The sequence below is a fragment of the Fusarium tjaetaba genome (genome assembly GCF_013396195.1).
Source record: "Fusarium tjaetaba strain NRRL 66243 chromosome Unknown NRRL66243_c0000481, whole genome shotgun sequence".
NCBI lineage: Eukaryota > Fungi > Ascomycota > Sordariomycetes > Hypocreales > Nectriaceae > Fusarium > Fusarium tjaetaba.
Genome location: NW_023501677.1, coordinates 19040 through 42001, shown reverse-complemented (window position 1 = coordinate 42001; position 22962 = coordinate 19040). Strand labels below are relative to the sequence as shown.

At 49.3% G+C, this 22962-nt stretch overlaps 6 protein-coding genes across 6 annotated transcripts; 3 read left to right on the top strand and 3 right to left on the bottom strand.

The window, feature by feature from the left end:
* Positions 1 to 204: 204 nt before the first annotated feature.
* FTJAE_13817 (mannan endo-1 6-alpha-mannosidase DCW1) lies at positions 205 to 2374 on the top strand (the record flags this gene model as incomplete). The annotated part of the gene is made up of 4 exons (XM_037346996.1): positions 205 to 361; positions 412 to 516; positions 578 to 906; positions 1046 to 2374. The coding sequence occupies 4 exons, from the start codon at positions 205 to 207 to the stop codon at positions 2372 to 2374; spliced, it is 1920 nt and encodes a 639-aa protein (XP_037199173.1).
* A 546-nt stretch (positions 2375 to 2920) lies between these two features.
* FTJAE_13816 (nad dependent epimerase) lies at positions 2921 to 3886 on the bottom strand (the record flags this gene model as incomplete). The annotated part of the gene is made up of 1 exon (XM_037346995.1): positions 2921 to 3886. The coding sequence occupies one exon, from the start codon at positions 3884 to 3886 to the stop codon at positions 2921 to 2923; it is 966 nt and encodes a 321-aa protein (XP_037199172.1).
* A 2525-nt stretch (positions 3887 to 6411) lies between these two features.
* On the top strand, positions 6412 to 8796 carry FTJAE_13815 (ectonucleotide pyrophosphatase phosphodiesterase; the record flags this gene model as incomplete). Its single annotated transcript, XM_037346994.1, has 2 exons — positions 6412 to 8257; positions 8315 to 8796. The coding sequence occupies 2 exons, from the start codon at positions 6412 to 6414 to the stop codon at positions 8794 to 8796; spliced, it is 2328 nt and encodes a 775-aa protein (XP_037199171.1).
* A 1298-nt stretch (positions 8797 to 10094) lies between these two features.
* FTJAE_13814 (DNA repair RAD16) lies at positions 10095 to 13886 on the top strand (the record flags this gene model as incomplete). The annotated part of the gene is made up of 6 exons (XM_037346993.1): positions 10095 to 10287; positions 10350 to 10406; positions 10593 to 10809; positions 10865 to 11786; positions 11833 to 12321; positions 12372 to 13886. The coding sequence occupies 6 exons, from the start codon at positions 10095 to 10097 to the stop codon at positions 13884 to 13886; spliced, it is 3393 nt and encodes a 1130-aa protein (XP_037199170.1).
* A 533-nt stretch (positions 13887 to 14419) lies between these two features.
* Positions 14420 to 16392, bottom strand: FTJAE_13813 (mediator of RNA polymerase II transcription subunit 17; the record flags this gene model as incomplete). Its single annotated transcript, XM_037346992.1, has 3 exons — positions 14420 to 15618; positions 15675 to 16060; positions 16106 to 16392. The coding sequence occupies 3 exons, from the start codon at positions 16390 to 16392 to the stop codon at positions 14420 to 14422; spliced, it is 1872 nt and encodes a 623-aa protein (XP_037199169.1).
* A 674-nt stretch (positions 16393 to 17066) lies between these two features.
* On the bottom strand, positions 17067 to 19345 carry FTJAE_13812 (calcium channel YVC1; the record flags this gene model as incomplete). Its single annotated transcript, XM_037346991.1, has 4 exons — positions 17067 to 18778; positions 18835 to 18936; positions 18993 to 19021; positions 19164 to 19345. 4 exons carry the CDS (start codon positions 19343 to 19345, stop codon positions 17067 to 17069), a joined length of 2025 nt encoding a protein of 674 aa, XP_037199168.1.
* Positions 19346 to 22962: the final 3617 nt, after the last annotated feature.

The window sequence follows — 22962 nt, the reverse complement described above, 5'->3', positions numbered from 1 at the left end:
GGGCTGCCATCCCAACTCACTCAGGTCACTCAGTGATTCATTCGCAGGTAACCTCCGCCCACAGCCTGTCTCTCTCTCTCTCCACTTCTCATCGTCATCCTTTCGCTCGTTTCTTTCTCTTTCTATCTTTGCATCCTCATGAAGCTCGACACGTATCGTCGTTGTCGTCTTTGAGCTCATCACCGCTCTCGCTTCATCGTCGACATGCGCTTCCCGTCAACATCGAGATCAGAGCCAAGGCTCGGTGCAGGCGGCATCATAGCTGCCCTGCTACTGACGCTCAATCGCTTTTCCTTGGCCTACCAACTGGATCCTAATTCGACGAGTGAGTTACACCGTGAAACAGTCGCCGAGCCGCTTGGTACTTTGTCCTCCCGATGCCGCGCATTCTGACGTAGAAACTCACTTCAGGTTCGATTAATTCGATTGCCAAATCAATCGCCAAGGATATGGTTGGCATGTATCATGGCGACGAACCCGGACAAACCCCAGGTCTACTACCTGATCCTTATTATTGTACGGACGCGTTCCCCAAATCAACATTGCTCCATCTGTTGATACTAACAATTCCTGCCAGGGTGGTACGCTGGCGCCTTTATGGGAACACTCGTCGATTATTGGGCATACACCGGAGATTCTCAATATGTCGAAATCACCAAACAGGCACTTCTTTTCCAGGTTGGCGATCACGATGATTACATGCCCATTAACCAGACAAGAACCGAGGGAAACGATGATCAGGGATTCTGGGGACTTACTGTCATGTCGGCTGCCGAGTACAACTTCCCCCACCCTGCAGAAGACCAGCCACAATGGCTTGGACTTGCACAAGCCGTCTTCAATACCCAGGCAGCTCGTTGGGATACAGAGCATTGCAATGGCGGTTTGAGATGGCAAATTTTTCAGGTTAGTGATTCAATTATGTATATTTTCGGACTTGCGCCATCATCACCTGTCAAAATCTTCGTGGCGTCACTGGGGTGCCTAGCGTCAAATGTTTATCTTCAGTCGAAATTGGTATTCATGGGCTAACAACCGATTGCAGTGGAATAGGGGTTACGACTACAAGAATACGATTTCTCAAGCTTGTTTCTTTGCTCTAGGTGCCCGCCTCGCTCTCTTCACTGGCAATAGCAGTTATGCCGACTGGGCAGATAGAACATGGGACTGGATGGAAGCAGTCGAGTTCATTGACCCTAAGAGCTGGTACGTTTATGACGGTGCTCATATCGGCAACAACTGCACGAAACTCGTCCCCTACCAGTTCTCTTATAACGCGGGCGGCATGATTCTCGGCGCTGCTGCCATGTACAACTTTACCGAAAGCCAGGTCTGGAAGGATCGCCTGGACAATCTTCTTGTGGGCGCCAAAGTCTTTTTCTCGGGGCCTGAAAAGAACATCATGACAGAGGTAGCCTGTGAGCCCGTGAAACTTTGCAACCTCGACCAGAAGTCTTTCAAGGCATATCTGAGCCGCTGGCTTGCTGTCACTACGCAATGGGCTCCCCATACTCGCGACACTATCATGCCCCTTTTGCGTGCTTCCGCTGTTGCAGCCACGGACAAGTGCACGGGAGGTGACAACAATCGAATGTGTAGTCTCTATTGGACCAAGGACAAGTTCGAGGGCGATGTCTCCATTGGTCAACAAATGGCCGCATTGGAAGTTACTCTTGCATGCATGATCCAGGATCGACCGGCCCCATTAACGAAGGACACTGGAGGAACAAGCAAAGCCAACCCTGGCGGTGGTGCCGAAGACGTTGGACGAACGACCCCTGATTTGGATTATAAACCTTTACCTGCCGGTGATAAGGCTGGTGCCGCCATTATTACCATTTTGATTCTCGCCGGCCTCCTCGCCGGTATGTTCTGGATATTCTTTGACGAAACATCAGACACCGGCCCCATTGATCAGTTTCGGAGTTTTGGATCCTCAGCCGCTGCTGTCGTTGCCGCTTTGGCTGCTGGCGGGGGCGCAGCCGCGGTATTGGGACATAAGAAGGACAAGAGGGATACCAACGAGAAGAATGCTGCGGTCTTTGCGACATCAAGCAATGGCAGCTCCCAAGACAACACCAACAGCCCTGATACAAACGATGCGCCAGCCGGCGTTACCAATCAAAGTCAGGGGCAACATCGCCGGGTGTCTAGTATGCCTTTGGGATGGCCACAAAACCCAGCAATGAGAGGAAGCACTCTATATGACTCTGACGGAATTTATCCAGCGTCAGCCTCGGCGCGGCAATCTCGAGGGGACTGGGCAGTAGGAGGTATTGGCGAATCAAGCAGTGCTGCAGGAAGTTCCGCTGGTGGCAATAGAAGCTACACGCAACAGGAGAACGCGACAGACGACACCACTCCAGGCGCCTAGGAACCTGGTCTATCACACGATACGAACAGTAAGAGTGCCGCCCACAACGCCGAAGTGGGCGTGAGTCAACGTGAAGCTCCAGGGGCCATCGGGGTAGCACAGTGATCTTTTCCTGTGCTGGATAATCATCTTTTCTTAATCAAAGGGGTCGAGACTTGCGACATTCTTGGCAATACACGCTCAACTAGGGTTTAACGGATGCTTGTGGCATTTTGGGGGCGTTTTGACGGTTACGGCGCATATCGGTTGACAGCCTGTCGGCGCAGGCTTTTGAGTATTATCTATACAACTTGGACTGGGGTGCCATAAGAAAGAAGGCCTCCTAGCTACAACGGCAGAGTCGAGGTGTCACACACAATTAAATACAAACTCACAGGTGTCTGTCCTTTCTGACAAGATACTACATATGGCTCAGAGTAAGAGTAGTGCACACTTATTTCACGCAGAGATTTAGCTGGTGCTATAATTTGTCGTATGTTCTATCATCATTTCAACAACGATTTAATATCATCGACAAACACATTCTCACAGCAGTCTGCTATGCCATCAAATCAGCCGCTCATGAACTTCAGGTGCTCGTGCCATTGAAGCTGCCTTGTGGTATGTTTCATGAAGCGCCTGTGTCTCCCGTTCAATGAACTGATCGAATGTGCTCAGCGAGATTCCCCATACTTCAACTTCTTCCTTGGTCGCAAGATTGGCCATGTCTCTCATGACAAGTTGGCCAGCTATGAAAGGGTTCGTGGCTTTCTGATCCATTATCTCTCCATCAGAAAGGTACTCTCCCTTGAGATCCCTTCCCACGGCTTTGGAGAGCTTCTGTAAGATGGTTTCCACTTCAATCCACTCATCAGCATACGTGATCGCCTTTCCATGAAACTTGGCTGGGTGCAGAAATGCTTCGCCACCAAACTTTCCGATAGTGGCTGTATCAGTCAAGGGAAGAACAGTGTTAGGTTTCATAGCAGTTGCGAAGACTCCTTTGTCAACGAGGTCGGGATACATCCTGACAAAGGGTTCGACATAGTTGGCCATGAAAGCTCCCGGGCGCAAGATTGTCCAGTACTGGAAGCCTGCATCGCGAGTCTGGTTTTCGATTGCATGCTTATTGCGCATGATTATATCGGTGAAGCTTCCTGGCTCCATGGCAGTCAGTTGGTCGGGATTGCCAGCGCTGAAGCCGCTTGAGAAGATGGCATGCTTGACGCCAGCTTCTTTGCCACTATTCAAGACGTTGGTAGCCCATCGCCTCTCAGCAGTGAGGTCTGTGAAGTCGGGCATAAGGACAAGAAAGAGGCCTGTACAGCCCTTCATGGCCTCTCCAAGAGCCGCTTTGTTGTCATAGTCTCCAGGAACAAGCTTGACCCCAATAGCCTCAAGAGCTTTGGCCTTATCAGAGTTAGGATCGCGGGCAAGGGCGTGGACAGCAATGCCCTTGGATCGCAGGTAGCGAGAGACAGAGCCTCCCTGACAACCTGTTGCGCCTGAGACGAATATTTGAGGGGTAGACATATCCAAGTTGTTATCTAAATGATGTCCAGGGTGTGCAAAGTTAACTAGGTGGCATGCAGATTATATGTGAGGTCAACTATTTAATCTCTTTGAAGTACCAGAGGCCCTCATTATATAGAAGATACCCAACGGGGTGGCTTGCGGGACTCTTCTATCCCATAACGCTATTCTCACTGAAGATCGTGAGCGGCTGATTTGATGGCGTAGGAGATTGCAGTGAGAATGTGTTTGACCAGGCGGAATTCCGCCTGGCCCCACTTTCCACTGCATACCTAGATAATCTAACATCATAATCATTAGTATCACTTAATTTCACTTCCACGCATAGTAAACCACTACAGCTTGTCTTTTCTAATATGTCTCTTACCGCTCGAGAACGCCGCAACCCCCCAAGTCGGCGGAAGTCCTGTACTGCTTGCACTAAAGCGAAGCGGCGTTGCGACTTTGCTCTACCCGCATGTCTTCGATGCTCTCAGAGACAGATATCTTGCCAGTATCCCACAAGGACGATACGGGGACAGTTGACCCCTCAGTCTGAATCGCCCGAGACAGTACCACATTGTCTGTTGAGTACTAGTGAAACGTCCCCTCAAGTTTTTGGCAGCATTCCCATCAGCGAGTCCATCATAGAAGATTTCAATACCATCATCTCAAGAATTGATGCAAGCTCTAATGGCCTGGATACGTTTGATCTCCCACTAGAAGATGTGGCACTAGAACTTGCTCAACAGCCTTTGGCATTAGCTGGCCCGTCAACACAAGATTTTGGCAATGTCTCAGCACATATCTTGAATCGCCTTCAGTGGGCTGTTGACGAGATCAAAGAAGCCCCAAAGAAGATGGTTCTTGAGAATCAAACACCGTGGTGTCATCCACTCCTCTATAAAGATGCCATGCCCCGGTCTATGCAGGGTGAAGATCAGCGCTCAACTGTCGTCTGCGCTCACTAACATCAACGCAGATGCCCACTCCTCCTGTGCGTTGTACCTGGTGAAGAACCGCGTCAATTCTCCCATCATATTTCGTAGCATAGAATCTCGCGTCAACGACCTACTCTCAGCGCCGCCACCGATAACGCCCCTGGACTGTCTAGCTCATACCCAGGCCCTCATCCTTTACCAGATAATAAGGCTCTATGACGGCGACATAGGTGCCCGTACATCAGCAGAACGAATTATCCCAGCCATAGAAGCTTCCGCGATGTCATTGTTCTCCTATGTCCAGTTTGGCATCGAGGGCACACCTGGCACGCTTCCGCTATACCCTATAGCCCCGACAAGGGCCTTCTGGCAAGATTGGATTCTCCAGGAGTCACTGCGCCGGACTCTCTTATTCTCATTCTATCTTGTACAGACCTATCGTATCATGTCCGGCTGCAAGATGCTCCAGTGTGATGGAAGGCTTGGTCTATGCCACTCATGGACATTGTCCGCCTATTTATGGAGTGCTATGACCCCATTGGAATTTGCTAAAGCGTGGCGAGATAAGGAGCACTATGTGGTGACGGATGCCATCTTTAATGGTGTCCTCGCTGAAGCCAAGGCAGATGATATAGATGTCTTTGGGAGGATTATGATTTCAAGTTTATTGGGACGAGATGAGGCTGAGGGTTGGTTTGCAAGCAAAGGTGGGAAATTATAGAAAGTCAATCAAGGTTCAGCAAAGCCCATGAGTTGGATGATAATAAATACAGGACAATGCAAGTGTTAATGGGTGGCCTTTTGATTACGACTTCAATCCCACAGTCTACTTTTACATCCCTTGATCGTGGCAATATCAAATGTTCCTCACCCTCTTTGATTTACCATCGGCAGTCAACATCAGGTGTAATATGAGTGACAGTAATAAGCAACAGCGGGTTTAGCTCAGTTGGGAGAGCGTCAGACTGAAGTCAAACTTCGGGATTCGATATCTGAAGGTCGTGTGTTCGATCCACACAAACCGCAAGCCTTTTATTTTGCCCACCTATCTTGAGGTTCATCCACCATAGGTAGGGGGGACTATCATTTTTAGTGTTTGGACTAAGATGAAGGTAGCTAGATGGGGCCGCATGAATTCAGGGACGAAACTTGCCAACAAGGTGTCTGTGACTGTTTGTCTAGGTAGTCTGTGATGCTATTGATATGTGTGGCTGAGCATCCCTTTCGCCCAGTGTAAATGAAGATGAATAAGAAGTATCTCTCCTGTTGCTAACATGTTCCATGGGTAATCAATGATTGAGGCTTGGTTAGAGCTCTGCAAGGGCCGAACAGTCAGCCATTTATATCTGATTCAAAGTTCATAGGCTGTATCCGTAGAACCAACAACATGATCGCACCATTGACATCGATTGTGGGTCAAAAACGGAGCCGGTGGAAGTTACCCCCGGTCTCATTCGCGGCATTCAACATGGCTTATCCCACCCAAGGGTCTAACCATGTCTTACATCCCCTTAAATAGAAATTCCCTAATAAATGCGACGGCGGCGACGTAGCAGATGCGAGGACATTTCATGTTCCTGAGAGACATTTCGACGTCAAGTCATCATGTCCTTCCACAACTTAAATACGAATTCTTCTAGGGAGGATCGCGACAATGCTTCGTTCCTCTCTCCTGTCGCATACGACGACGATGCTTCGTCTCTTCACTCCCGTAGCGATCAAGATACCGATACCGACGATGACGAACTTATCTCGCGCGCGAGAAACAGTAGAGAATTGCGTGCTCATGATCGTATCGTGTTGATGGAGGAGGAAGATATCGACCGACTTGTTACCGATTCGCGACAAAAGAAAGAACGGGAGCGCCGTGGCTCAGGACTCGCAGTACCTAATATAGGCAAAATCTTTGGTCGTCGAGGAAGCAGTTCAGGGAATCGTTCGATCAACAGCTCCGCCGAAAATCTTGTGATTGAGAAGCGAAAAACTCGACGCCAACGGAGACAGAAGAAGCGAGAGAAACTTGTGGAGCATGCTCAACATGGAGAGGACGGAGAGTTGATGTATGAGATGGAAGAGGGAGGTATGAAGGAGGGAAGCTCAACTGGCGAGAGCAGCGAGAGGGATGATAGTGACGAATTGGATCGACATCATCTAAATATGATTGCCGAAGCAAAGGCCCAGCGACGTCGCAGCTGGCGCCGGTGGGTCTTCATTCACTCCCTGATCGCCATAGGCTTCGCGATCTTGATTCTATTAGCCTGGAAGCTATCCAAGAATCGCAGGAACAGATTCACCAAGGCGAACCAACCCCTGGTCAGCAATGGGACCGCCCTCTTTGCGCCCACGTCCCTCATCATCAGCCTGGATGGTTTCCGCGCCGACTTCCTCCAACGTGGATTGACGCCTACCTTGAACTCGTTCGTTGCTGAGGGAGTGTCGCCGAAATGGATGCATCCTTCTTTTCCATCAGTCACGTTCCCGAACCATTACACTCTTGCGACAGGCTTATATCCCGAAAGCCATGGCATCGTCAGCAACACCTTCTGGGATCCTGACATGCAATCGCAATTCTACTACACCCATCCTGGCCAGAGCCTCGACCCAAAATGGTGGGGAGGAGAGCCTTTCTGGGTTACAGCAGAGAAACAAGGGGTTCGGAGTGCTGTCCATATGTGGCCAGGAAGCGAGGCACATGTCCTCCACACTGAACCAAGCTTGATGGATAAGTTCAATGGCAAAGAAACACTTGAGAACAAGGTCGCCAGAATCATGGAGTTTCTTGATATGCCCGGTTTTGAGGACAAGACCGTGGACACTGGCAACATGCGACCCCAATTGATTGCCGCTTACGTTCCTCATGTCGATAGTGATGGTCATAAATTCGGTCCCAACTCCACCGAGATCCGCCAAACCATCAGTAACGTGGACAGCATGATGGGGCAGGTCTTCCATGGTCTTGAGCAACGCAACTTGACCGACATTGTCAATGTGATTGTCGTCTCCGATCACGGGATGGCAACCACGGATATCTCAAGACTAATCCAGCTCGAAGACCTCATCGATACTGACAAGATTGAACATATCGATGGCTGGCCGCTCTACGGTCTTCGTCCCAAGAATCCCGACGATCTGAAAGGGCTCTACGATGAGCTCAAGGAGAAGTCAAAGTCAAACCCCAACTTTGAAGTCTATCTTCGTGATGTCGACATGCCCGAGCGATATCACTTCTCCAAGCATCACCGCATCGCCCCTTTGTGGGTTGTTCCCGAGACAGGATGGGCCATTGTCACCAAAGATGAGTTCAATGTTGAAGAAGGAAAGAAGAAGAATCTCGTATATCATCCGCGGGGCCTGCATGGTTATGACCATGAGCATCCACTTATGAGGGCCATTTTCATTGCCCGTGGCCCTGCATTCCCCCACCCAGCGAACAGCCAGATCGAAGTTTTCCGTAAGTTGATTTCTGATAGTGTGCTTTTTCATCTCACTTACTGATTTGGATGACCAGAAAACATTGAGGTGTACAACATGTTGTGCGACTCCGTTGGTTTGACGCCCAGCCCCAACAACGGAACTTTACGGCTTCCCCTGAAGCCCATCGGCGTGCACAAGCCCGAAGATACACTCGAGGAACCTGCCGATCCTCCGTCCGCCCCCAAGAAGCCGGCTCGCCCAACTTTGCCGGAGAAGCCAAGTCATCCCGAGCGGCCAACTGTGCCCCAAAAGCCCACCCAGCCTGAACGACCTACGGTCCCAGTTGCCCCTACGCAGTCCGCCAAGGCGACAGTCTCACTCAAGAAACCCACGAAACCATCAAAGTCGGCTGTCCCCTCTAAGGACAGCGGAGGTAAGGATGGTGATAGTGACAGCGACAGCGACAGCGATAGTGACAGTGGTGACGATGATGATGAGAAAGACCAAGGAATCTGGGATTGGTTCACTCACAAAGTGGAGAAAGTCTGGCATAAAATCACTGGAGATGATGATTGAACTGTGAATATCTATGTATATCCTGTACCTATGGTACCCAGGTTTGGAAATGCTGTGCATATTTCTTTGTATTTTTCGGCGTTCAAAGGGGCCATGAAGGAGCACAAGGCGTTTGACATTGCGACGGGCAGGACGAGGCTTTGGATTCGTCCAAGCAAAGTTGGCACAAATCTGATATCCTTTCTTTTTTTCTCCTTTCAACCTTGCCTGTTTGAAAACGAGGCGGAATGCTGTGCACACCTCACACTGGTGTTGCACTTTGTTTGTGTGACCTTTGTGCTCTTTGCAAGAGTGCCACGTATTAGGACATTTTATCAAGAGGCGGTGTACACTGCATGTAGGTGTTCATTCACATAGCCTATTCCCTTAAAAACGTACTTTTGCCTGCATCAAAGAGGTGGTGGGATTTGAGACATGGCCGAAGAACGTTTGTTGCACTCCGCCTCAGTTTCCTGCATAGTACCCAAGGTAGTAGTAGTACCTTGGGTTGAGGCAAGGTAAGTTGGTAGGTATCATGCCTTGCTTAGGTTAGGTACTTACTTAGGTATAGTCGGCTAAAATACCTTGGAGTCGTCCATGCCTTTACTCAAGAACTGCCTTATGTGAGGCTCCTCAAGTTATAATGCCGTATAGAGATCTCTATCTGAAAATGATTGCAGTAGGCTAGGTAGGCAGGTACCTAACTCAGCTTAGGCGGCGCTAAGGCAGGCTCTGATAATGATTAATGATTTTATGCAAGGGATCCATTCCATTTCAAGGTGGAGGGCCACTGCCTGTCATCCAGGAATGATTGCCCCTCCCCCACTAACAATAGGTGCATACAATGGCTGTTGAGGTGCTGCCTGCATTAGCTCCTCAGGCCGTCCTCCACTTTCAACTGCAGTGAATCGCTTAACGCGTGACGCGGCGAGCTCCCTAGGCTCCTTCCCATACTCCCGGTATAGTCGTCCCTGAAGGAGCTCCACCTCAAAATTGAATGTGAACCTTACAATATCAACTGACAATCAACTTCAGCCGCTTGCACCCTCCATTTGTGCACGTGCGACGAATGAAGGCCTCTAACATCATCCATCTTGCGATAACTGGTACTGCGAGATCGTGATAGGGATTGTGATAGGCCAGCCATCACTACCCTGCCGCCTCAAGCATCCCGAGGTCTTGCTGCGTACCCTTGGAACCTTCATGGGCGGCGGCCCCTTGCCTCCGGTGGCCTGTCGCTGTCGCTGACCGAGAGGGTCTTGAATGCTGTCGTTGCGCCTGTGCGCTGTCTCATTCGCCTTTCTCAAGGCTGCAGCAAGATGGCTGACACAACCTCGATGAGTCTTGAGCAGATCCAGGAGGAGCTGACAGTGCAAAAGGTTATCTTAGAGTCCCTTTCTGACGCAACGTATGATGGGGCTGAGGATATGAGACAAGATGCTCACTCGCAGATTGTTCACCTCAAGAAGCTTCTTCAAACCTTGAAACAGAAGAAGGAGCCTGGTACTACTAGTACGTCCTCCCTAACGGCATTGTTTTCTCATTGTTTTCTCATTGTCTAACATCACTTGCAGCTGGTGAATCTCATCACCACGCCCCCGAAGATCGTTTCCCTGGATCATCAACTCTAGGTACGAAGCTCTTGAAACAAACTCAATGCACATTTCATATAAGATTTCTTCTTTATTGCCCATGTCATATCTTTAGCACCCAAGCTCTTCTGACTGGATCTTTTTACTTCATGTGTTGCTTTCCAATCCCTGATTTTATCACTCAATAGGCCTACAGCCAAGAGCATTAAGCTGACCTTTCTCCAGAGGATGCTGAGCCTGGAGCATCAAAAGCCATGCAATCTCCATCACGACACGGTGTTTGGCGTTTACCTGATCGAAAGAGGGGTGCCGACTCAGCTCGCCTCTCCTTCCATGACAATCATGCCAAGACACGCCGCATTTCCCCTGAAGATAATACCTTCTCGACTGCCATGGCCTACGGCAATGCTGGTGACCATATCGACTTCATAGACCTTACTGGGTAAAGCTGCTTGGTAGTATTATTGTCTCCTTCACTGCTGACAGAAGAACACCAGGGACGATGATGACATAGGATCCGACTTCATCGCTGAACAACTCAAGGCTGAAGGGAGACAAAAGCAGGAATGGGGAGACCAACAGCTCGCGAGACAACTTGCGAGTCAAGGCGCTTCCAGTCAACCTTCAGGCTCACAATCTTCTCAAAATAACGCCTTTACACGACTCATGAACAGCCAGCCTGCCCTTTCTACCCCGCTTGATGACGCAGATGACGACCTCTTTCGGATCCCTGGCGCTTATGATGCGCGATGGGATGATTCTTCAGGTGCCGGGCCAGCTTTCAACATACCCCAAAGGCGCATGGTCCCTCAGTACATACCTGTGGCAACATTCTCAAACCACAACGCCATCAAGGACGACCCGGATCTTATCTTCGCTGGATCTGTTACTCGCCAACCACCAACTCCTTCTGGTCGTCCGATCCTGGCTTCCGGCATGAACTACCCAGACCTGACTAGGCGTCATGCTGGGGCGCCTCCTGCTGGCGTCTGGCCTAACAATTACAGCTCACCCAGTTCTTCATCAAATTTATCAGGACTCGCCAATTTGACTCGATGGAGTAACGGACTTGACTTCGTAAGCGGGCTAGATGCCGATGGCACGCCAATAAACCCCCATCTGATGAGTTTCGCGAGAGAAGCGGACAGTTTCCATACGCCTCAGCTCGACCAAGGAGAACTTGATGCTCTCCTGAAAAATATCTCTGCTGATATGGATCTTCCCAAGGCAGTTCTAGGCGAGGCACCGGAAGGGTTGAAGAGACCCCTGTATCCCCATCAGGACATTGCTCTAGCCTGGATGAAGAAAATGGAATCAGGGACAAACAAAGGTGGTATTCTTGCTGATGACATGGGGCTCGGAAAGACAATTTCAACACTTTCACTCCTCCTGGACCGACGGGCACCCACAAGGCCAAAGGTGCGTATCTCCGATTGACAAACAAGTTAGTTTACTAAGATGTTAGACAAACCTCATCGTTGCCCCTGTGGCGCTCCTACGTCAATGGGAAGAAGAAATTGCTACCAAGACCAAACCAACACACCGGCTCTCAGTATATGTTCATCACGGCAAAAAGGCCTCGATTGATGATTTGCTTAGATACGACGTGGTGCTGACAACATATGGTACGGTGTCACAAGAGCTTAAGCGATTTGAAAAGATCGTGGAGGATCATAAGGAAAGGGGAGGAAACATCAACTGGAACGACACGACCATCAGTTCCAAACTATCACTTCTGCACCCAGTCAAGGCCCAATTTTACCGTGTCATTCTTGATGAGGCACAATGCATTAAGAACAAGGACACAAAGGGTGCCAAAGCTTGCACCCAACTGAAATCGATCCACCGATGGTGTCTGACAGGAACACCCATGATGAATGGAATCATAGAACTGTACTCTCTTGTCAAGTTCCTGAGGATTAAACCGTACTCGAAGTGGGAAGAGTTCCGACAGGTATGCCAATTTAACCTTCAAATGCCAGTTTGTCGCTAATGTTCAGTCAGGGATTTGGTGTTCTATTTGGCCGCAATGGAGACCCCAAACACGTGGCAATGGATAAGCTACAAGCACTTCTCAAAGCCATCATGCTCCGACGTAAGAAAAGCTCAAAACTCAACGGTAAGCCTATCCTTGTGCTCCCCGAGAAGACGGAAGAAATCATCTATGCCGAATTGTCACCCGAGGAGCGCGATTTCTATTCCCAGCTTGAAAAGCATGCCAGGGTCCAGTTCAGCAAATATCTTCGTGATGGGACGGTCAGCAAGAACTACTCCAACATTCTTGTTCTCTTGCTTCGCTTGCGCCAGGCTTGTTGCCATCCACATCTCAATCTGGATGTCGACGAGGCCGCCTCTTCGTCTATCCCAGATGAAGATAAAAAGCAGCTGGTCAAAGAGTTGGATCAAGCTATAGTGGATAGGATCAAGGAGGTCGGGGCGTTCGAATGTCCCATCTGCTATGATGCCATTCAATGCCCCAGCTTTTTTATTCCCTGCGGCCACGATAGTTGCAGTGAATGCTTGGTTAAGATTGTAGAAAGCGCTTCGTCGGTCAATTTGCAGGAGGGAAATGAAAGCAGCCGGGCTAAGTGCCCCGTCTGTCGCGGCCAATTCGACCCTGTCAAGTGTTTTACCTACGACATCTTTCGTGAGGTGCACATGCCGGAAACCGTCAAGAAAGAATCCAGCATGGAAGCAGCTGCCGATGAATCTGACGATGACTCAGACTCAGACTCAGAGTATGAGTCAGATGATGAGGTGGACAAAAAGGGCAATCTCAAAGGTTTCATCGTTAACGACGAATTTCCGGACGAGGATGAAAAGGTATTGGTCAAGAAACAGAGCAAAGGGAAGGGGAAATGGAAGAACAAGGGGAAGGCAAAGTCATCGGATGTCAAGCCTGCCATGCTTAAGACCCTGCGCAAGGAGGCTTACAAGAACCGCGAGGCGTTCAAAAAGTACATGCGGTATCTACGCAAGACCTGGGAACCCGCCGCCAAGGTCACAGAATGCATGAATCTTATCAAGAAGATCGAGGAAACCGGTGAGAAGACCATCATCTTTTCTCAGTGGACCCTGTTATTGGATCTGCTACAGGTCGCCATGTCACATGAGAAGATGGCTAAGCCAGAGAGATACGACGGCTCAATGTCCGCGACTCTTCGCAACATTGCGGCTCAGAATTTCCGCGAGCGAAATGACACCAAGGTTATGCTGGTTTCCCTCCGAGCTGGAAATGCAGGCCTGAACCTCACCGCCGCGTCTCGTGTGATTATTATGGATCCTTTCTGGAATCCATACATCGAGATGCAAGCCGTCGATCGGGCGTATCGAATTGGGCAACAACAGGAGGTGAAGGTGTATCGCATTTTGACCAAGGAGACTGTCGAAGACCGAATCGTAGAATTGCAAAACAAGAAAAAGGAGATGGTGGAGGCTGCGCTGGACGAGACTGCAGGCAGCAAGATCGGCCGTCTCAGTATCAACGACCTCAAGAATCTTTTCGGATTCAACCGCTAATAGATGTATGTTGACCAACAAATGTCACAATATCAATTATCATATTGTACAGTATCAAGGGATACGGCTTGCTTTTTTAGAGTTGGACGAGTTATGACAGTTACAGACAGGGCTGCGACCTTTACATCGTGGGAGCTGAAGGACCATCTCGCGGTGTTAACTCGACTAAGGAATTTCCTTAATGCGATCATGTGAGCAACGGGACATGGACAATGATTCCACCATGGGATATTCTGGGGTGTGAGCTCAAGGAAAATGCTTCGCAGATGTATTCAGTTCAGTGTTAATTGCAGGCGGCGTGCATGTTGCACTAGGGCAAACAATCCGTAGATGAACCGTGTCAACGTTAGAGAAATGATTTCAGTACATATCACACTGTTTCCAATTGGGAGGCAAGAATGGGCGTGATTGTATTGTATGCGTGGTGTGACTATACTACACCACAGCTGGTGTAGCCCTTTTGAGCACCATCAAAAGCTGGCATGTACTATCTACCTTCCTGTCCTACCCTTTCAGCCGAAGGCGACCAAGTCTTAGAGGTTCGATTTAGAAACCTCGGTATCTATGATGTCCTGAACGTGTGTTTTGGTATCGTCGTCTGCCCACGTCCATTCCTGGGACACCAGCTGCCCGTCAACGATAGACGTGCTCTTTAAATGGAGGGCCGGCTCTTCCGTGACTGTGAAGACCATTCGGCAATCCTCGTTCTTGGCGTTGAGAATGGCATTGCCCTGTATGCCTTTGGACCATGGGGAGGGGAGAATAGCAAGGTAGTGCTCGACGAGAAGACGCGTGGTAGCAGTGCCGAGGTAATCAGCCAGTGCATTTGCGTCTGGATATCCCTCCCGATATGGTGCACATGCAGCGGAAAGAGGTGAGTTCGGGGGAGTGATTACATAGTAATAAGTGGCTGTGACGGGCATGAGGAATGTCCGGCCGCGGACGGTGAAGCTGACATTGGGAAGAATGGTTAGTTTGATGTTGAACTCGATGGGCTGCAGCATATTCCGAATCATGATCTGCGACGATGCAAGCTGGTTGGGTCCCTGATTCGCGGGATCTGAGTCGTTGAGAGAAATAGGGGTTGTGCTGAGGACGAAACGGGACGGGAAGCCAGCGCGCTGAAGAGACTGAACGAGGACGCCAATGTGCTTAGTAACGACTTGGACGTTGTGGAGGTGCATGAGGCGAGCGATTATAGGACGGAGAAGAACATGTGTTTGCTGGCCTCTCGATCGTGGGATGTGAGGCGGAATAGGGCGAGTTCTCGTGAGCTCGTTCTGTCGATGAGCGTAGCCAAGGAGGGTATGCAACGCAAGGGATATCGTCTCAGCGATTCGGTTATCAGGGAGATCATGGTCTGAAGAAGCTAGAGGGCCAAGCGGCACCAGTTCTAAGATGACCCTTGATTTGGATGCTGGATCAATATCGCAGATGAGGCGGGAGTCGTATGGCTTGACATCGTATGCTGCAAGGGTGCGGGCTTCGCGTGTCAGTTCGTGCCATAGCTCTTGTGAGAAGATGGTATTCCGGGCTTCGAGAACACGCTCTTCCAAGGGAGCGTCAGCAGCCGTCTCAGCTGGTAAAGCAGAGCGGCCGGTAACTTGACCGTCTCTTTCATATGTCACGACAACTCGCTCAGACACTCCTCCCAGCCGGCCGCAATCAAGCTGGACTGCCCCGTCATTGCCTCGCCTCATGGGTGCTAGACTATTCCTGTACTCGGGTGCAGCTATTGGTCATGTTAGTACGGTCGTGCGCTGGCAAGCCCATCAAAGGGAGGCATACCTTCTGAGAAACCGAATCGAACACCAAGTGTGTGCCTTTCTTGGGGCACTCTGGATATCGACCACCCGGACTTTTGAACTGCTGTAATCTCCTCCCAGTACCTGCCCTCAACTGCAACTTCTTTCTCCAGGAACGCACTAGCAGCCTCGGCAGCATCCCGTGCTTTGTTGGTCTGTGTGAGTGCTAGACCCAATGCTATGTTCTCCTGTTCTTGTACTTTGGCTGGAGTCACGGGTGGGTTATCAAGCCTGTCGGTGCCCAATGTACCGATGCCGACCATGTCGCGTAGGCCTTGCGATAGAGTGACGCCAGCCTGTGTAGGGTTCTGTTTCGAGATGAGGAGGGAGAGGAAGTCGAGGGTAAGAAGAGCTGTATTTCCCGCGGCGCTGAGAGATGTCAGTTTATGATCATGTTGTAGCGGGCTTCCATACTCAAGGTTCTTTAGCATTTCCATGCGCACTTCCTGGAGGTCTCTCGGCGCATCCTCGTCGTCGTCGTCGTCTTGGTCCCCTTCGGCCATATCAACGTCTCTGTCTAGCGCATCCCCATACTCCGCTTCCTCTTGGGCAAGCTCCTCCCTTAGCTTGGCCTCGCTTATAGCTCTGAACCCTCCAGGTTGCGCGTTGGCGCGAGCAATAAACTCTGCGATGTTCTGAGGTTTGCGATCGGCGACGGGAGATGGTCGTATAGACAGCGGTTGGTCGTCGCCGTGTGCCATTATGAGTAGATTCCAGGTGTGTCTCTTCGTTCCGTATCGTGTGTGCGTGTAATTAATGACTTTTAGGTATATTAAAAGTTATCCAATTGCTATTCCTTGTTATAGTCGCGTTGGTGGTGGTGATGTTTGTCTATGAAAGTTTCGGGCTTCTCTACTTTAGTTCCCGTTTGACATCCATGACCACGGGGCCAACAGCTTGAGTGGGTCCTCCAAGTACAGCTTCACTCCTAGAATAATTACTTAACTATACTATAGTCTATAGGTAGTATTTGCTTAACCTAAAGTGAAACAATGACAGATTTTGATAACATGTACATTTTAATGCTGATATAGATATTACTATATTTTCATAACAAAGACAGTATGGGATAGATAGTCTTACGTATTCATGGAATGCCTCTGTCACTACGATTGCTGTATCTCATGACTTGCATCAAGCTGCGTTGCTGTACTATCTCACTTCTTACAAAATGCTAAGCAGGAGCAGAACTGGTTACAGAGCTCGTAAATCTCGAATTACAAGGTATAGTTCATCTACTCTTTCTATATATAATTCTTATATCATTCTTGTCTTGCTGTAAAAGTCGGAAAACTCCTCCCACTCATATAATCAACCAAAAATAAACTCCTTTCGCCGATGCCATGCCATGCTGTACTTGTAACTTCGATATTGTCTACTCGTTCTTTATGCTGCTTGAGCTACTCCACGCGTCTGCATCATCTGTTCGGCGATGCCCCTCTCGTTGCAACATTCTCCATCTTCTCAGCTTCGACTGAGGGTTGTCACCTGTCATCGTAGGCATCAGATCGTCCTCGAGAATTGGGACTTCACCCAACGGGTCGAGTTGATCGATGATGTCTGAAATCTCAGTTGGTGGAATAGATTTGAAGACTGCCTGGACATCATTATGAGGTGACAGAGATGTGAACTGCCACTTGGATCTTTTGCCCGAAGCACGTCTGGACTGCATCCAAAGACGGCGTCGCTCCACAAAGCTAATGAGGAGGAGAGTTGGCATATTGAGAGTTCGAATGAGGGCCACGTTGACAATGTGGAAGATCCGAGCGGTGGTGACAAGCTTCAGGGGTAGGAGCACCATCAGAGCCAAGATGTTGAAGGGAGGGGGGTAGGCAAAGATAGAATCACTCTTGACGCCCTCGAAAGTCAAAACAGCGCGTCGGAACTGAATCTCGGCCGTTTCATCGGCGACGATCTTGGAGAAGGTGTTTGTGAGCATGGCAATGAGAATGGTCAGAAAGAGCGTGTTGCCCAGGAATGCAAAGGCAATCATCAACGCAGGACCAAGGATGATATGGAACCGCACCGACTCCTCAATACCCTCACCATCTAGACCGAACCAAATCCAGAGCATCCATTTGCCCACTACGTACCAGCTGAACTCCTCATCGCCATCGTTGCTCGCACTAACAAGCCACTGCAAAGCGAGCAGGAAGCCGGTAAAGCACCAGGTGGCAAGGAAGGTCAGTACAGTAAAGTCCTTCATCATAGCATGAACAGAGATAAAGACAAGGTTGTTCGGCAGTAGGTTGAAAGCAACCCGGGTCAACATGACAGGTGCTGCGATACAGAGAATCGGTAGTCCATAGCCAGAATGAAGCTGATCGAGGAGAAAGTCGTAGATGCGGAGAATAAAATAGGCGCCAAAGATGGAGGCAAAAGTGATGTCAAGAAAAGCCCATAGGTTCTGTGCGTGAACTGCCCAGCCATGCTCGATAATAGCAGCCATCTTTTCGAGGAGCCAACCGAAGGTGTATATACAAAACGCGAACTCCCACATATTAACCTCAGAATGGCGAGAGATCATGGTCATCACGTAGAGCACCAGCAGGATGACAAAGTGAACGAGTTCGATGAGATTTCGGTTGCGAGGAACAATGAGACGGTGGTGGTTGAGGAGAGGTGCTGTCCGAGGGTCGTAAAGAGAGATAGGCCGTCGTTTATAGTGGTCTGGAAGGAAATCCATAAATGAAAGGGGCGTATAAATGATTTGACCGTTATGAACTGCATCGACAGCTCGTTGACAGGCTGCAGAGCTGATGAAGAACTTGCTTTCAGAGACAATTGCCAACTCAAGAGCTGTGACTTTTCTCTCAGAGCCAGAAGCATCACCAGATCCAGGCCATTGGGGTCGGTTAGCTGGACGCTCCATGTGACTAGGGGCTCCTTGGAATGGATCGAAGCCCTCAACGAGGATGTGCGAGAGCAGCAAAAGACCTTGTGGTCCTGGGTTGTCCTCGTGGAAGCGGCGTAGGACCCGACTAGCGAGCAGCTCGCATAGAATTGCACGCGCCTGGTTGACACTCTGATGAACCTCCTTAGACTGCTCTCTTAGGAAAGATACACGGTTTGCTAACAAGCAATAAACTGGCGGGGAGGAGTCAGAGAAGACTCCCAGGTGAGATTCTGCGCTTCAAACTCACCGACTGAGATATCGTCTGGGTTATAAAGTCTTTCGACTAGAGGCCTCACAACCAGAGCGTTCATCTTGGGATCTCTGAAGTGCTCCATAGTATAAGGATCATCTGATTCATATTAGGCTTCATTATTTATATACGAATTGGGATGAGATGAGACTTACCAATACTCGCAAGAACTAACCGTCGGACTCTACACTCAAGGAGAGTTAGCACGCTGACTCCTCATGGTACGTAGGCGTATTACGATTCTTGGCGAGCTTTACAATGGCTCACCAAGAACATGCGGTTCTGAGCTGCAGGCAGGGATTGAGCAAGGATAAGGGCGAGTTTACCGGTGAATGTTCATATACACAGGAAGCTCGGTCGTCGTCAAGTTGAGCGTCGATCTGTTGCCATCATCGAGAATTCCTTTGGCTTCGGCATCTTCGGCCACAGTGAGAAAGCCCTCATCTTCATCATCCTCGACAGGTTTGAGCCAAGCGTTTGACTGCTCAGTACTTCTGCGTACCACCATCGTGAGCAGAGCTGATGCTTGCTGTAGGTGTTGCACTTTTGAACAAATCAGATCGAGGGTCTTTAATATGAAATCCGAGACAAGTTCGACGTTGAAGAGGAAAAACAAATAAAGTTACGAGGCAAAAAAGGTGAGGCTCTCGCTTACGTATGCATTTCAAGTGAAGAAGCCCCCGTCTCCAATGTAATTTGGGGGTCATTATGCCCCTGAACTGCCATTCCAAAACCACGGCGACCAATGAGCGTCTGTGAGCCCCGCCACGACAGGTACGCGTCTCTAGTAGGCGAGATATTGATTGGATTGCTGTAATTGACTGCGAGGATAAGCGAGTCGTACTAATCAGTACGAGTTCTAGAGGACTTTTAACTATAATTATGCAGTGATTTCGATCATTTCGAGAGCTGTCTGTACCAAATTGAAGAGTTGATCATTCGGCAGTTCGTTCAGCTCTTACTGGGCTGCATACATACATAATTGCATGAGAGAAGCTAATGCTCATTGGAAGTTGACGCTGATACCCCTGAATCCCTTTCCCCTTCAGAGAACTCCAGTTGCAGATCTGCAACGCTAAATCCAGGGTCCAGGGAACAGGAATTTGGTTTCTGCAACGTGCAACCTTCAGAAAGTGATATCGATAATGGAACGATGGAAGAATCTGCCTTTAAAGAATTTCGATCAAACGGCAGAACAACTCTTAACTGCCGAAACAGAGCATTACTCGTCATTTTATTCACGTCACTATCAACAGCCGTCATCTAACTTAGCTCAACGAGGCTTGACTTGTCAAAGCGGAATCTAACTAGATACCATGGCCAAATTACATACATTATCTCATTCAGAAATTGGCAGATGGAATGGTCTAGGCCAAGGAGCAAGCAACAAGCCCCTTGATACGTCCCTTCAGACTCCCAACTCTACAGATCCCCTCATTATATAGAGCACGAGTATCATGTTTGATTCATATTAGAGCTTCCTCGGAGGTGGGAGTTCAATTGCTTCAGGTGACACTCATATAGTTTGACTTTTTCTGTCGCGGGCCCTCGGGTTTCAACCAAGAAAGCCGTGCTTCCGCTGCTGGTCCCGAGGCTCGGCATTGTTTGTTCTTCATCTTCCTGAGTATTGTGGACGCTTCCTTGACATGGATTCTTGCCTAAGAGGAAACTTCCGGCCTCTGGAGCTGTGTTCCGTTGGGTGACGGACATGTCACTCGTCCATCCACACACAAACATCTCAGCTGGGCAGATAGTTTAAAGGATTGAAGGATTGGGTTACACTGGACTATCTTGACAGCTCGTGGGGCCTGCGAGTGCGTTCGCAGTCCTAAACTGATCCTGAATTTGTCAGGATTCTGAAAGTCTCGTAATGCAGTCTGAAAAGATAGTCACTGTATCCGTATTCAACAAGGTATAATCCTCAAACAGTCACGCCCACCCCCTCACCAGTACACCTGACCATCGCCAGGCCTTGGCTACGAACGAGCTTGAATATGGGGTAACCTAGCAGCAACCTAGTAAATGCTTGGCTCCCAAATGGTGGCGTCTTTATGCACACGAGTTAAGACGCCAAGAGAAACCCAGAGTGGCAGTGCATGAATGAAATCAAGCCTGGGAGAGTGAAGACAGAAACATGAAAACATAGGTTATTGGTTCTTTACCAAATAACTACTGCACTCCGTAGGTTAAGGGTAAGCCCATTGACACATGCCACGCGACCTGTAACAAACAGTCACCTCGGCTGGTTTAGGTCAGCGGAACATAACACAGCTGATTGACCAGCATCAGAGAGGAGACTCAGCGTCCACAGCCAATGTCAACTCGGCGATTGATCCCATCTGCAAGGCACTCCCTGAGCCTGTTTCTCTGCCCAGCATCGAAGAGTCCGGGGGAGAGGCGGAGGGAGATCCGGCCAGCGGGGTCCCAACGGTGGATCTGATATGCGTCTTGATGAATCTGGAATTAAAGAAATGATTCAAGACTTTGTGGCTTTTTTGGTGATACATGCATTTCTTGTCAAACATGATTGTGTTCGAGGCACGTGTGTTGCCTGCAACTCAACAAGCTCCCTGATAGAGTCTGGTGCCTCCCGGTGAGGCAAGCCGCTGTGTAAGTGCCCAGAGTGTTGGGGAAAATGGTTCGAAAACATGACAGCTTTCCCTTATTTTGGAACATATTGACTTTTTGGGGTTGCATGGGTGTCTATGCCCCCTGGGTCAGAAGGTCTTTGAGCTGGAGACATGCCATCTTCAGTTCTCCATAGGGCGAAAATGATTTAAGTGTGGCGTTTATAGTGCTAAAAGCAGTGCAAGGCACAGCATCCTGTCGCTGATCCTAGCAGTACTGTAGAAGTACATGTCCGCTATCCATGCGATGGGTTGTGTTGGTTGTTGGAGGTCAATCTTGGCTTTGCAGCGCGTTCGCGGCACGGCCTTATTGGACTCTGTTTGTTCTTCCCCTTCTCCTTCGGTTATGGAAAGGTGTGATGATATTATACTTTGTACGTCGGTGGTCGGTACAACAATAACAAAGTGCTTACAGCTGCTGACAATGAGTGTTGGCCGGATGGTACGGGCGAGAGGATCAGTTAGTTACTGGCAGTTACCTAGCTAGAGATGGTTGAGTGAGGGATGGTCGGTAGTTAGACTGAGAATGGGGCAGCCTCAACGTAACGGCCAAGCCAGCGACAGACTTTCGAGATCCGGTGATTCAAACAAGGATCTGGGGAGCACTGAGCGCTGGCTTCAGGATCTGCCACCTGTAGCATTGATGACGCTGGGCCAATGGTTGCGCCGAAGAAGCCGAGAGCTCTGATGGTGATGACGACCATTTTTTGCCATTCGTTCATTCACTGCGCTGTCTAGGCTGTCTTGAATTTCTTCTCTATCTATGGCCGTTTCGTGTCGCAAACCTGGCTACCAGCACAATTTCTAAGGCTCCATTTGTGACGCAATCAAGACGTCCCGCCCTCTGTTTCCCCAGCAGACCTAGCGCCTTGGAGCTTCCCTGAAGCTATTCATGCTAAGCCTGAAGGGGTATACTGCTCTTGACCCCATCTGTATCTTTTTGTACTTGCTTACCTACCTATATTTTCCGAAATTGCTCTTTTACGAATATCTCGGCACGTCTAAATCTTGACAGCATCAGGTATCCACAACCTTTTCTCATGTGAACTGGATTCAATGTGGAAAGTCTATATGGAGAGATTATGTGCTACTTGTCCCTCTATCAGTGGCACCATCCTTTTAAATCCCAAGAGACTTTGAAAGTCTTTTTCTCAGTGGCGTAGGAATCAGATCCCGCCAAGGCCTATTATATTTACGCGAACCACCACTTACTTTCATCATTGATGTCTGTCAAGGGCTCAGCCTTTGATCTCCATTTTGAACAAGGTAATCTTCAGGTCCCTCCTCGGTCCTGTTTAAGATTCCCTGTCCGGAGAGACTTTACCTCAAGGGTAAGGTATGGGAGGTATCCAGTCTACCCAGTCCCGCTGCAAAAAATCTTTGTCGTATTCCAGCATTAGCTCCTATTGTTTGCAGTCTGCGGGACATAAAGGGAAGCTTGGTATGATAAGCTAAGGTAAAGGATACCTTAGAAGAGAGTGAGCCTGTGCTTGAGTAC